At 39.7% G+C, this 15,323-nt stretch overlaps 1 protein-coding gene across 1 annotated transcript in view; it reads left to right on the forward strand.

Moving 5' to 3' along the window:
- The window catches only part of LOC311614994 (amine oxidase [flavin-containing] A-like), a 49,299-nt gene that overhangs the window by 25,311 nt on the left and 8,665 nt on the right, over nt 1–15,323 (forward strand). The window contains exons 4-10 of the mRNA XM_084870114.1: nt 5,668–5,772; nt 6,471–6,562; nt 8,244–8,385; nt 10,059–10,208; nt 10,496–10,655; nt 11,613–11,709; nt 14,765–14,818. Coding sequence (XP_084726240.1) covers nt 5,668–5,772; nt 6,471–6,562; nt 8,244–8,385; nt 10,059–10,208; nt 10,496–10,655; nt 11,613–11,709; nt 14,765–14,818 — 800 coding nt within the window. The remainder of the gene's footprint in view (nt 1–5,667; nt 5,773–6,470; nt 6,563–8,243; nt 8,386–10,058; nt 10,209–10,495; nt 10,656–11,612; nt 11,710–14,764; nt 14,819–15,323) is intronic.

Below are 15,323 nucleotides of genomic sequence, written 5' to 3' on the forward strand. Positions count from 1 at the left end.
ATAGGAAATGTTTTCAGAGTTTAGGCTCCCTAGGGAACTGGGTCTTCCATCTTTTTCTTTTTCCCTTCAGCATCTTGCATGTAGTGAATTCTACTAAATTTTGGTAATATTGAGTATGGCTGTTGTAGAAAAGGTATGTGTGTGGTACTGATATAAAAATCAGTGTTAAATTGGCATTCATTAGAAGGTCTTTTGTGAGTTGGGAAAAGAGAAAGTCATTTGTGTAGAAAAAAATAGGATTGGACTGTACAACTCAGTGCCCACTGTGTTAGCTGATAGCTGTGCGAATCTTGAGAAGAGGGGCTGAGAATAACATCCAGGAACGTGCACACATCCAGGAATGTGCTCCCAGCCCTTGAAGTATGCAAAAGGTTGTAGGTAACAATTTGGTAGAACTCATAAATGAGAGAGCTAAACGTGATATTAGATGGGCTATAAAAGCAAGGACTCCATACTCCATTTTATTTCTTCATTTAAGGTGCATTTATTGGAACCTTGCTATTTACAAGACACTGTAGGAGATAAACATGTGTGAGGCATAGTCCTTCTCGGGCACATTGAGACTAGTCAGGAAAGTAAGACATGTACATAAATCAGTTTAATACATGTATAAAATGGCGAGGCGCCATAGGCACCTTGTGCGATGAGATGAGATAAGCACTAATGGGTGTGAACTACAAAATGAATGCTGCTTCACTTTTGTTCTCTAAATCTCAGATAAGCCTCTATCTTGTGACCTGCCCTAACCATAAATATATAGGAAATAAAATTCTGGGAAATCCAGTGCAGCCTGAACAAGTTGACACAGTATAGATAGAGCCATCACACCATCGCTTTCCACTCTCACTTTCTCAGTGGGCCCACACCAAAGTGTCATGGCAACAAGGATGGGCTCAGCAACCTGACATTCCACTCATCAAGCCCGATTTAGCATTGGCCATCATTAGTCATTAGGGAAATGCAAGTCAAAACTGGAAGATACTGCTTTGCACCCACCAGGATGACTCTAATAGAAAAGATAGACCATAACCAGTGTTGTAAGGATTAGGAGAAATCAGAACCCTCACACACTGCTGGTGGTAATGGAAAATGGTGCGGCTGCTTTGGAAAATAGTGTGGTAGTTCTTCACATGTAGTGGGGGAGAATGGAGAGCGACTGTTAATGAGTAAGGACTTCTTCCTGTGACAAATGCTATAAAATTAAATGTGATGGTCACACAACTCTGAATATACCCCAAACCATTGCATTGTGCAGTTTATTTTATTTTTTTTTTAAATATATTTTATTGATTTTCTTACAGAGAGGAAGGGAGAGAGATAGAGAGCCAGAAACGTCGATGAGAGAGAAACATCGACCAGCTGCCTCTTGCACACCCTCTACTGGGGATGTGCCCGCAACCAATGTACATGCCCTTGACCGGAATTGAACCTGGGACCTTTCAGTCTGCAGGCCGATGCTCTACCGCTGAGCCAAACCGGTTTCGGCGCATTGTGCAGTTTAAATGGATGACCTATATAGCGTGTGAGTGATATCTTAAAGCTGTTAAAATGCTCTGTCAATTATTTTTACCTACCTAACAGCTTCCAGAAGAACTCATATTATTTACATTGCAATTGCTTTGTTTGTAATTTCTCTATATAATTAGAGAAAAGGTTTTGGGAAAGATGGCATAACTTTTTACTTGAAACCTTTCATTCTTGATGATGTATCATCATTTATACCTGAGCATAATGGTTATCTTTTGCCAAAGATGGGATTGCACAACTCAAGTGCCCACTGTGTTAGCTGATAGCTGTGCAAGTCTTGAGAAGAAGGGCTGAGAATAAGATGAAATGCCAGGCCATGAACAAACTTCCAGGGACACGCTCCCAGCCCTTGAAGTATGTATGAGGTTGTAGATAACAGTTTGGTAGTACTCATAAACATAGAGGGAGCAGAGGCATGAAAATGCAAACCATAACAGTTGTGCAAATATAACAACAAACCCAGATGGTGGGTGAGTTTCTGTGGAAACAGCTGGGCAGAGGAAAAGGAACAGGCTGGGGACTGGGCCCTAGGGGAGTCAGCGGATGGGAGTCAGTCAGGGTATGGCAAAGAATGGGAACTAGGTAAAGACTGGGGAGAACATCCCAATGGGATAGATTTCTTCCTTGTCTATTATGCTGGCTTTTTCAAGGTGGAGTAGAACTATGTATGTTTGAAGAGAGCTTGGCTACCTGCATTAATTATTAATACAGCACAGTACTGCCATCCTATTTAATGCATCTCTTTAGATTATTTCTTTATTTAAAGCATTATTGTGAACTATAGAAGAGAAACCACTAAAAGATTTCCCTTATAGTGTTGTCACAAGACAATGGGCCTAGAAGGGAGCCAAGTAACTCAAATGGGTTGGACACACATGTTCCTAAACCAATCCAGAATATATCTATCTGTTTATTTTCAAAATGATTAAAGAAAAATAGTTGGCAGCTTTCCTCAGTGGCCTATGATACTCTCTAATAACACTCACTTCCTTTTGTTTAAAATATAAAAATAAAGAGAGAAGAAACTCTAACATGCCAATCAGTAAATGTTACCTTCTTACTATAAACTTGGCTTATCTTATATGAACAACAATCAAAAATAACGTGGGAGCCATAAACTGCCGTCATCTGGCAGCAGTCTCCTGTTCTTAGGAACATTGGTGGATTGAGGTTGTGGTTCTCAAAGGGACTTAGTATTTTGGGCAAAATTTCCAGGACACTGTGTTCTACTGGACATCAACAATCTCTGTCCAATCAAAGATATCCTTTAAAGATTAGAGGCCACTCTGGAAGGGTCTGAACGTTTCCGTGTGCAGTACAGGCACAAAATGAACTTGACCTTTGTTCAAGACTTTTTTCTTTTATTTTTAAAGAGCGCTAGACATATGGGAGTATTCCTGAAGTTCCGGCCTCACTCTTTTTGGTTGTAAAGGCATTTCTGCTGATAAGATTTAGGATTTAAGATTCTGTGGTTTAGGATTGAGAAACTACTGATACCTTTGTGAGAAAACTACGCATTACATTTAAGAGGCTGAGAAAATCTGATTAGCAGGCAGTTCTCAGCGAACAGACATCTCAGGCCCCTCCCACTGCACTACTTTGGAGATTCAAACATGCAAAAAGTAGTCTCAAGAGTTATCTTGTGTAGAAGTAGGCCATAGAGGAACTAAGTCTTCCAGGGGCTTCTGAGAAAGTCAGAGGTGACATGTATGTGACAGTTTCTACATATATGCATTTGTTTAGTAGATTTTGGTTTTCTGTGGAATAAGAGCAGAGAAGCTAGGAAATGCTGAGTGAAATTAATAAAATCCCTTTATCAACTTGGTGCCTCTGTCAGCAGGATAAAAATTAATGTAACGGTGGGTCTTTATTAACTTTTTAGAATATTCCATGGCACCCATTCCTACCCGTGTTTCGCCGAAAATAAGACATCCTCCGAAAATAAGACCTAGCGCGTGGAAAGATAAGACATCCCCTGAAAATAAGACCTAGCGCAACTTTGGGAGAAAAAATTAATATAAGACACTGTCTTATTTTCGGGGAAACAGGGTAACAAAGATTGCCAAGCTAGGCTCTTCTCTCTCACGGAACTCTTCATTTCTGCCATTTCTGTTCAACAAGGCTAAGCTCATGGGGGCTTTAGGAGCTTACATGAAACCATACTGTGTTTGGCGCTGCCCTGAGAAGAACTTCCATTAGGAATGTGGGGCATGTTTTGTTGAATTATATTTATAATACTTTTCTTTTTTAAAATATATTTTATTGACTTTTTACAGAGAGGAAGGGAGAGGGATAGAGAGTTAGAAACATCGATGAGAGAGAAACATCAATTAGCTGCCTCCTGCACACCCTTACTGGGAATGTGCCTGCAACCAAGGTACATGCCCTTGACTGGAATCGAACCTGGGACCCTTCAGTCCGCAGGCCAATGCTCTATCCACTGAGCCCAACCAGTTATGGCTGTAATACTTTTCTTAATGTTCTCAGACGATTGAGCATATTTAATTTTTTAAAAATAATGTTACAAAGCAAAGATAAGTTTTTGTGAGGCTATTAACTTGAGTATAAATTCATCTTATAGAGGAAAATGTAAAATTTCCCAATTTTAATTAAGGGAAGAATTATAACAAGAACCAGCTGTTGTGAAGACTGCTGGTGAACTTACCTAATCTCATTCTTTTCCCTCTCCATAGCTATTTCTCTGTTCTTGGTAAAATGTCTCTGCCCGTTTCTCTCAGAATATAGTCCGGCATTTTCCAAAGATGACCTTGTTTCCTCAACACCATCATATGCCCCAGAGCTTTTTGGTCTCTGTTTTTACTCTTTAGAATTATAAAAAGTATGAGGGGAAGGTTTATATAATAAGTATCACATTTCAAAGTTCTCTCTAGGGAAGTTTAAGATGTCTCTAGAACAAGCCTATCTCAACATTTCATCAAGCATATGGGAAGCCGGAAAACAATGTTTATGAGCAAATGCTTTGGGAACAGAGAATTTCCTTTCTACTAGTTTCTAGCTAATGTCCCTGGGATTTAATTTCCTCATATATAAAATTGGGATATTCATAGTGCTTGCCTCTTCAGGATTGGGGTAAGCATTACATAAGATAATGCATATGAAGAGCTTAGGCCACTGCCAGGCATGGAGAAAGATCTTAATAAATGTTAGTAATGATGATAAAGAATTTGGAGGCTTGAAAAGTATTACAGCAGAACAACATGGTATTTTCAGATAAGAAATCAGATCATGTAATCTGCCAAGGTTATTTGAATTTGTTACTGTGGAGAAGAAAATCATTTCTTTGTCGCTTACTGGCTGCATATATTTTTACTCAGTTGGAGTGTGTGTGCACACATGAATTCAGATGCTGTTATGTTTTATGTCCCTGCCTTGATGGTCAAGAGTTTTGTGTTAGCCCTTTCTAAAACATCCAACACAGCTATTAATGTTGTAAAGCACACACAGTAGGCCTTCTACAAATATCTAATGTTTTTATTTGATAAAAATCAATATCTCATGCAAAATTAGTAGGTATTGCGACCTTACAAAGATTTACAAGATGTTTATTTTTAAAGAAAAAAAAGAATTGCATTAAGAAATAAGGCCTTAAAAACTACCTAGACCTGTTATTTTTGAGGATCCTGTTACTTTGAAAATGGCTCTTAGGTTCGCTGGTTTTGAGTTTTTAACCTGTTAACCGAGCCGGACCTATAAATAAGTCAAACGTAAACACTATCGGGAACGGGTAGGACATATGAATACGTCCTTGAAATATATGTTGCGCCCTAAGAGGGATGGTATATATTTTTTGTAATCTTTATAATTGTTTATAAAATTTATTTTTTAATTCGATGTTTCCATTTTTTTGTTGGTATTCTTTTCTATTTGTTTGTAATTTTGTATTTTCCTTTGTGCTTTATATATAAATAAATGAAAAAAATATATTTCATTTATTTTAATTAAGTATAAATAAAAAAATAATAATATAAAATTACGTCCGCTGGGCGTGACGTACTGACACGTCCTAGTGAAAGAGTATGCACCCGTCGTACGTTGCTTAATTAAAAAGGGAACTCACCGGTTTACAGGTTAAAATGCTGACCTCATTCAACGCATTATCCTTTTGTTTTTATGTTACAGGGGAAATCTTACCCATTTCGCGGTGCCTTCCCTCCAGTCTGGAACCCCATTGCATATCTGGATTACAACAATCTGTGGCGGACAATGGATAACATGGGAAAGGAGGTAAACAGTGTGCTCAGCTAGCACATGACCTGTTTCTAAAACAACAATAGCAGCTCTTTAATATCCTTCCACAGCACAGGGAACATTGCTCTGGATAATGACACAAATCATTTCCAATACACCCATAGCTCTGCAAAGTTGGTAGTATTTCCACTTTATAAACAAGGGAAATTAGTTCCAACGGGTTATGTAATTTCCCAAGACCACACAGCAAGGTAGCCAGTATTCAAACCTACATCCATCTAATACTAATGCCTGTGTGCTTTCCGCTCTGTGCCACTGAGAACCTAGTGATTTATGTTCACCAGGTATCCTACTTAGAGTTGTCTTACCCCTATGTGATGCCACTTCAGTAGTAAAGGAGAGAAATGTTTGCATCCCTAAAGCTTTTTGTCTTAGTCTCAGGCTTTGTAACATCACTCTCTCAAGCCTAAATTGGGGACTTAAAAATGGGTGTTAACTTCAGATAATAATTATCATCAAAATTTATTAATTTTATATATGTATTACATATTAACACACGTATGTATATGCTGCTATTGTTGTTGTTGTTATTATTGCAACAGCATTAGGGCATAGAGTCCAAAGGGGTATCCATCCCCTACTTACCAGTTTTCAGAGGTTTTTTCTTAGGACATCTTGGCAGAGCAGTGGGCAGTAACCATTACACCCGCATATGAGCCCTTCTTTCTCTGTAGATTCCAGCTGATGCACCATGGGATGCCCCGCATGCCGAAGAATGGGACAGAATTACGATGAAAGAACTCTTTGATAAAATCTGCTGGACAGAGTAATTTTGATTATTTAAAATTTACTTTTATATTCCATCCTGATTCTTTCTATCTCATCTTGAACTGCAGCATTTTTCTTTAAAAGTCACTGGGAAAGAGTTGAGGAAACCTAATGGTTCTCCAGTCAGTAGCAACATTGAGGGCACTTAGAGATTTCAGAGCAGGTTTGAACGTAAAATGAACCTAAAACATAAGTAGAAAGTAGGTGAATGAAGTAGAACTTTTTTTAAATAAAAAGGTTCTGTGATTTGCAATAAAACAAGTACTAATGTTTTCAGATTATATAGCAGTCCGCTACAGAAGCAATTTGGAAAGATATTAAAGTAATTCCATGTAGATATAAAAATGTGAAACTAGAGGGACACTAGTATATTTAACAAAAATATAAACTATATACTCTTTTCAATGAAAATCTGTGTTATTACCCGAGTTACAGATTATTCAGTCACCATGTGGGGCTGCTGTGTGATGGCACTGTACCAAGCATTGAGGAAGGGTGGTGAATTTGTCAAACAAGACCCCGACCCCCTCTTAGCAGGAGATTGGCAGTATGGGAAAAGTTACATAGTGCTAGGAGAGTGTAAGAATGAACTTGAAATGTCATAGAATAAAGGTGGTATTCTGTTTAAAGATTGGAGAGACTGTGTAGGGAGACAGGAAGGATATATGATGTAGAAGGATGGTACCTTCCAGCTATAAACCACATTTTATGGGGGTATACAAGATGGAGGGATTCTGTGGGGGATGGTATCTTCCAGGAATGAGCCACAGTGCATGATGGAGGCACTAAAGGATGGTGTAGAGGGGTGATATCTTCCAAGGATGAGTCAGTGGACTAAGGGGAGACATAAAAGATGGATGGTGCTTGTTGATGGTATCTTCCAGGAATGAACCACAGTAGTTGGGGTATGATGGGGGAAACATGGATGGTGTAAGGGGATGGTATTTGTATACTGTGTATGGGTACAGATCTGAAAGGATGCATGGTATATTCCAGGAATGAGCCACCGTGAGTGGTGGGAATTATGAAAGGGTAGATGATTTGGAGAAGTTATTTCCCAGGTGCAGAGAATAGCAAACAGTTTTTCTAACGGCTGTGCAACCCTTTGGTGCATAGGACAATGCCCACACTGACCAGGACACATGCCTGGGTTTTGGGAAGCAGCCGATTGATGGTCCACTCTCACATCAAAGTTCCTCTCTCCCTCTCCCATCCCCTCACTCTCTCTTTAAAAAAATTCATTGGCTACAATTTAGAGAGGCATAAAGAGGGAATATAAGAGAACCATTTAGGGATAACCATGAGCAGGCACCATTGTAACCCAGTTGATAGTCATTGGTGGCCTGGACCAAGGTGGGGGCTGTGGAGGTAGCGAGTAGAGGATGGTTATTCAAATATGTGAGAACAGGTATCTTTAATTATCCTTGAGAAGCATATTGATCCTTTAGACTCCACTGGGGTTAGCATATTTAGAGTTGACCCATAATTCCTAAAAATAAGGGGAAAGTTTATTTTTCCAAAGAGTTAAAATATGCATTCATTCATATATGGAATTCATGAGTGTTTTTTAATAGCCATAGAAATGTTTTGTAACCATACTAAATTGTGTTTTAAAACCATAATATCCTGTGAAGTATATCTGTATTTACCTCTGATATCTGCTGTTGTTCTGTGACCAGGACAGCTAGGCGGTTTGCTTCTCTCTTTGTGAACATCAATGTGACCTCTGAGCCTCACGAGGTGTCTGCCCTGTGGTTCCTGTGGTATGTGAAGCAGTGTGGTGGCACTACCCGGATTTTCTCGGTTACCAATGGGGGCCAGGTATGGAGTGTCCTTTTGCAAATATACCTTCATTTGAGAGTTTTGCCCTCATCCAGATCAATCTATAATAATAAGAGCATCTTATGCTAATTAGACTGGATGTCCTTCCAGATGGCCTTCCAGACGAAGCTGGGGCTGCGAGGGAAGCTCGGGTCCTAGTTGCTGGAGGGAAGCCAGTGCTGGCAGCCAGGGCAAGGAAGGCCTGCTCTTGCACGAATTTCGTGCATCTGGCCTCTAGTATCTTAAAAATTGCTTCTACATTTTGAATACAAACAATGAGCAGCTTGAAATGATCCCAAAAATATTTTCTGAAAACAAAATTTCTCACTTCTTTTTCTTATTTCTGAAAATAAATTTACAGCTTAAGAATTTTTATTTTGAATTAATTACATCTTGGGAATTAACTTCTTTCCTTTTGGAGGTAGGTAAAATTAGGCTATCTATGTAAGGGGGAGCTAAATTACTATAATAACTAACTTCCAAAGATTTATAGGACAGCTGTTCTCCCCCTCTCCCATCCACGGTTTTTCTCTTAGTGATTTCAGTTAGCTGCAGTTAATTACAGTCTGAGAATATTTATGAAAAATTCCAGAAATAACCAACTAATACATTTAAATTGTGCAGTGTTTTAAGAAGCAAGGTGCAATGTCACATCCTCCTATTGTATCTTGCCTGGGACTTGAACTGTCCCTTTGTCTAGTGCAAAGTCCCGATGCTGGCAATTCACATATGCCAAAGAGAAGTCACAAAGGGTGTGTGTGTGTGTGTGTGTGTGTGTGTGTGTGTGTGTGTATGAAAAGCAATGTATATATATATGGTTTGGTTCTAAGGTTTCAGGCATCTGTGTGTCTTAGAACATATCGCATCAGACAAGGAGGGGATTACTGTACTTGTAAAATTATTGTACTTAAAGTAATTTCTGCTCCAGACATAAAGCTTTTTTTTTTTCCCCATGGTGAGTATAGCAGATCGCAGTGAGGCAGAGCACTTAGAGGGCTGCTCAAGGGAATTTCTTAATCTCTGGAGGAACAGACAGGTGCTTAGCTTTCACCTTGCTGGCCTTGCATTGAAACTTTTACACATTTTTTCAAGAAGTTACTCAATGTCTGAGATTCAGATGCTTAGAACGTCATTGGGTGATGACCAGATATTTATTTACAAGGGCACTCTGAGCCTGTTCTCTTGGAGAGCACTTTAATTTGCCTGGACAACCCTTGGCTAGCGCTTTGAGAAACCAAAGGGAGTTAGAAACTGAATCCCCATTTCAATGAACCTAGAAAAAATACTATTTTTTAAATAAAAGAAACCATATCCCTTGGGGGGGAGCACAGCCCCTCCCAAGGTTCCCCCCATGCACTGCACCCCTGGGCATTGGAAGCCCTCAGACTTGCTGATATTTGCATTCAGTCAAGGGAACATGTTGTAAGGGGACATTTCTTTTGATTCTGTGACTTTATAAACTAGGACCTGCTTTTCATTGCCAGAAACTGCAGAGCATGATAATAGAGGTCTCTTGATAGACTTTGCCTCTGACCTAATGAATTCTTCCAATGTTTAAGTGTACAGAGGGTGAAGGTTTGGCTTCTGGCTTACTAGAAGTTTTCTCATCAGTGGCAAACAGGATATTCCTTCCTTGGGCTTTTATAACGTTTCCTGCCTGCCTGCTCCCGCAGGAACGGAAGTTTGTAGGTGGCTCTGGTCAAGTGAGCGAACTGATAATGGAGCGTCTCGGGGACAGAGTGAAGCTATGTCAGCCTGTCACCTGTGTTGACCAGTCAGGTGACAACATCATCGTACATACGTTGAATGGTGAAGTTTATCAGGTAATGCAGTCTAGTCAAAAGGAGCATATATTAAATAGGCCTTATGTCTTCCGTAACTTCTAACCAAATATAATCCCAGCAGTGGCACAATTAAAGCTGGCATGTTTCCTACTCAGTCTCTTTCAAATGACCAGCCTTGGTTGACCTGTCTTGTTTTTTCTCTTATAGCGACCTCATTTTGAATGCTGTTTCTGCTCAGTATCATTCAAAATGATACATATGTTTCATGCTCTCTGCAAATATTCTGACTTACATTTGAGGTGGTATTTTGTGTTTGTGTCTTTTAGTGCAAATATGTAATCAGTGCCATCCCGCCCACTCTGACGACCAAGATTCACTTCATTCCAGAGCTGCCAACTGAGAGAAACCAGTTAGTGCAACGCCTTCCAATGGGAGCTATCATTAAGTGTATGATGTATTATAAGGAAGCCTTTTGGAGGAAGAAGGGTAGGCTGCATTCATTCATGTTTAAATTGTACTAACTGAAGAAACTATTTTTTTTTAAGTAGCATTATACTAAACACTGAATAGAAAAAAAAAAAAAAACCTAAGTGGTTTCAAACTGATAGGAAAAGGAGCAGAAATTCCAGTTTGTTCATTTCCTCATAACACAAAATGCCCCCAAGAATACTTGCTGGCAGTGAAAGAGAAGGAAGAGATCCCTCTAGTTGCATGGCCACCATTACCCTGGCTCCTGGCATATGGCCTCCCACTTATTCTTCATGAGCAGAGTGAGACAAAGGGCCATCATGGAAAAAGCACTGCTCTGAAATCTCACTTTCCTGGGTTTCCCTTGCTTGCTACCCTGTTTCCCCGAAAATAAGACAGTGTCTTATAATAATTTTTTTCCCCAAAGTTGCACTAGGTCTTATTTTCGGAGGATGTCTTATTCTCGGGAAAACACGGTAGCCATGTGGCCTATGGTGTGACACTTCACCTCTCTTAGCATCAGTCTCTTTATTTAAAATGGTAACAATGAGACCTGTCAGATTATTGTGAAGATTAAATGAGGCAGGTTCTGGGCAGATATGGTAGCTATTGTTGATAAGCCTTCTGCTCACACTCAGAGGATTCCTTCCTGCCACTTCTTCATGAGTACATTGGGGTGATTCACTCTAACACACCCCTATTTTTCCCCTATGTATTCCAGGGTTCCAAGATCATCTTACAATTTTAGTCATGCATTTATGTAAAGGCCATCAAGATACATCATTTTCTATGTGTCTGGTGAACATACATCTTGTATAATCAAGTGTGTGTTTTTGACAGGAAATAGATTATAGGGTTAGGGCAAAGACCAATAGTTTAAGCTTTGCCTTTCCCTTAGCAAAATAGTTTATACATTTCCCCTTGAATCTCTGATTTGGTGATTCTCAATAGCCTATTGATTTTCTTCTGGTTAAGGCTACTGTGGTTGTATGATCATTGAAGATGAGGAGGCTCCGATTTCAATAACCCTGGATGACACCAAGCCTGATGGATCATACCCTGCTATCATGGGGTAAGTTTGTGCTGGGTGTTCTGCATTTTCCAAATGGTGTTGGTGTATTGTTGTGGACCCTGGCAGAGCATATTGTTTTCGAATTGAGCTCAAGCAATGATGATATAACCCTACAGAAAAACATAATGTTTCCATGTATTAAAACGTTCGAGTAATATTTTGACTTAGCACAAGAACACTGGGAAGCTTTAGCCAAATTGACACCATTTGAATTTGTGCCCATATATTTTTCCTCCATAAAACTTATATATTGGTGGCAGTGAAAGACACAATAAAATAGTTGGTATGGTAAACAGCCCTGCCTAGAGATAGAATGTCCACAACCATTCTGGAATGAGAAGTTTTTATAGTGTAAAATCTTCTGAAGTTACGGTTTCTGGGATTTCTCCATTGCAAGCATTGCTACATGGAAACTGTTAATGTGTTCATTGTTTCCCTGGGATATAAAATGGGTGTCTAATTAGGAAGTGCAGTTTGAAGCAGAGCCGACCTCAAGTAGATGGCAATTTTCCTAGTAGGTCACTCCATGGCTGTCCTTCACCAAGGATGGTACAGCAAGTTCAGTGTCTGGAAGAGGAGAGCTCTTCTCTTCTCCTCCCAACCCATACACAACTGCTCTGCCTTTGAGGACTAGAGCTCCAGAGAGGGAAGGGGGTTGCCATAGACTGCTAAGGAGTGCCCCCGTCTCCTAGTTGTCATGCCTTTTAGCCCTCTTCAAAGCTCTACAAAGAAGAAGGCTGTTTATCCTACCACATGACAACAAAAGAAAACAGCTCATCTAGCAGTCAGGTGACTTTTAGGGACCAGTGATTTTCCCCTTACCACTGGGAGAGTTGAGCTCATGCATGTGGCATCTTCGAAGGAAAATTACAAAAACGAAAGGAGCCAGACCCATGATCCAAGGGACTTAGAGAACAGGCCGGGCTACCAGGCTGCCAACAACACATTCTGTGGTTCTCTGGCTGTAAAACAGAAGCAGCAGCCTCAGCCTCTCTCCAACGGCAGGTGCTCACAACGAAATAACCACAGTAACAACACGTCTTCAGATTGTCTGTGCAGTTTGGCATCAGCTTCTCGATGCCAAAGGAAAGCAGGAGGCAGACATAGAGATTTTGGGAGACTCAATCAAGATGAGTCCACTTGGGGATGGAAGAACAGCGTTCCTCTTCTTGCCCTGGGAGTTAGACATTGGAGCATCTGCCTGGCTGGGCTTTCTTCAGCTTTATTAACAAGGACCTGGATAGCAGAAGCCGACAGGTCCCAGATGGTAATGGGGTTATTTAGGCAGTTCCTAAAACATTTTATCTGGACTACTGCCTCCACCCTGTTCTTGCCTTGAAACTAGATTGCCTCCACCCTGCTCTTTGCTCTGGGCAAGGAAAGCCTTGAAGATAGGAGTACTCATTGCCCAGTATTGTGTTTGTGATTATTAGCGCCTTTTGGAAACTAGAAAGGAACTTGTACTTTAGAACTGTGTAATGTTCCCAACCCAAAGCCAATGTGTTTGATTTCCTCAATAAAGCACCAAAGAAATGTAAAGGATAGTGGTCCATATAGAAGTAAATCAAAGAGGTTATTTCATTCTCAATCTGAGGTTCAACAGAAATAACCACCAACTGCCCTTTAAAAAAGAAACTATATGATCTAAACAGTTTTTTTTTCCAGCTAAATGATTTAATCTTTCATCAGATATTGGTGGTTTCACTGAAATAATTACATAAGTCTAAAATGATAGATTCTTGCATAGGCTTAACATTTAAAATCATTACTAGCAAGACAGAACATAAAGTGTTAAGTCAGGCAAAATTATGATTATATCCCATAAAGTAAAATAGTTCAAATTTCTTAAACAGACTACAACTTCATCTAAAATACTGTTCTCTGGATTAACACCAATATGTTTTGTATCTTTGCTTCTCAGAATGATCTCAAATAATGGCTCTAAATGATTTGCCAATCAAATTGAGAAACAATTTATTAGGAGGTGAGGGAGAGGACGAAATACTGGTTTTTAGCCCTTGCATTTTCATTCCTGATCTATTTGTCTTTTTGGCTAGAACAAAATACAATTTTTAAACCCTTTAAAATGGAGATATAATATCAATGTCCCTTAACTCATTTGCATTTTTAAAAAATTATTTTCTAATAAGAGTATAACTAAGGATTTCTTGTTACAATTCAGTTCTTTAAAATATACATGCTATTAGTAGGATCAGTATAATAAATAGAATCTGTTTGATTAAAGGGAAACAAACAGATTCTAACTGAATTTTACTAAGTTACTAGATTTGGAGAATGTGCTCAGTGAGTTTCCAGGAAGCCCGCTCAGATAGGAGATCTGGGTGCAGGAGGCTTGCTGGGAAGTGCTCCCGGCTTTCCGCCTGTGGGGAAGGGAAGGAATCTGGATCAGGCGGAGGGAGAGGTTGGTTTCCAATGTTGATCCGGTGGAGGCCTAAGCTCTCCCACAGTGAGCTCTGGAGCTGGGGGACCCTTCAGAGTGTCCTGCATTGAGACAAGGGCTGGGCCTTGGTACCCACTGCACTCCCAAGCTGGTCCTTCTGGGGAGAGGCAGGTAGTTTCCTGATGCAGAGTGGAGTCAGCTGTGAGCTGCAGGCAATGGGTGCTTGGTGCTGAAGAGGAATCTGGGTGACCTACCCTGGCATCCAGTACAAAGACTTATTTATATTTACTTTTTCCAGATTTTATAAAGTATTTAACAGAAGGCAGTAGTCATTACCAGGATAATAATTTAATGCAACATTAATTTTTCTGTCATTTGATTTCCTACTGTATGCCAAAAACAGTAAAACTTTCAGGGTAAATATTGAATAGGACGCCACCTGTCATTTAGAAGCCCACAGCTTAGCTGGGGTTTTGGATTCAGAGGCAGACTGGCAACAGCATGGCATTTGTTCTAGTAGAGATAAATATTAGGAGGATGTGGGTGGTTTTGTTAATTCTGAGTATATGGAAGCAAGAACACTTCAAAAACAAGAGACATCTCTTAAGATAAACCATTGTCACCTAATCGTTCAAATGTAACCTCTCTTTCCAGCTTCATTCTTGCTCGGAAAGCTATCCACCTCGCTAACCTTCAGAAAGACCAAAGGTAAGATTTTACTTATCAAATATAGGTTAGCTTTATATTGTGTGTTTTTGCACTGACAATATAATATCATTATGAAAAACAAATCACTATTATTCTCAAAATCCTAATAAATCAACCTTTTGTATTTTGCTACAGCCCCTCAACACAGTCCTTACCCATAAGCTTATATTAATTTAGTTTGCATATTTTTCTTGACTTTTATAGTGGTTGAGAAGTCAGGGTTTTCCTGTAAGGTGGATGGAGAAAAATCACAAAGACGTTAGCTGTGAAGAAAGTTTTAGAGGCCCAGTCCCAATCACCTTGCAAGTCCATTATCCCTTTACTACGGTTCTCTGACATGCACTTTTTCTGAAAAGCAAAATCCATACATATGTGTTTCTACCTGTTTCAACTCAATAGAGAAAGAATTGTGGGTCCAGTGATCGGGAATGATTTGGCGAAGGCACATCTAGCTTATCACAAAGTCAGGAAAGGCATCTAATGCATACTTTCATTATGTCATACT

Source organism: Pipistrellus hanaki (assembly GCF_964339955.1).
Source record: "Pipistrellus hanaki genome assembly, chromosome: X".
Taxonomy (NCBI): Eukaryota; Metazoa; Chordata; class Mammalia; order Chiroptera; family Vespertilionidae; genus Pipistrellus; species Pipistrellus hanaki.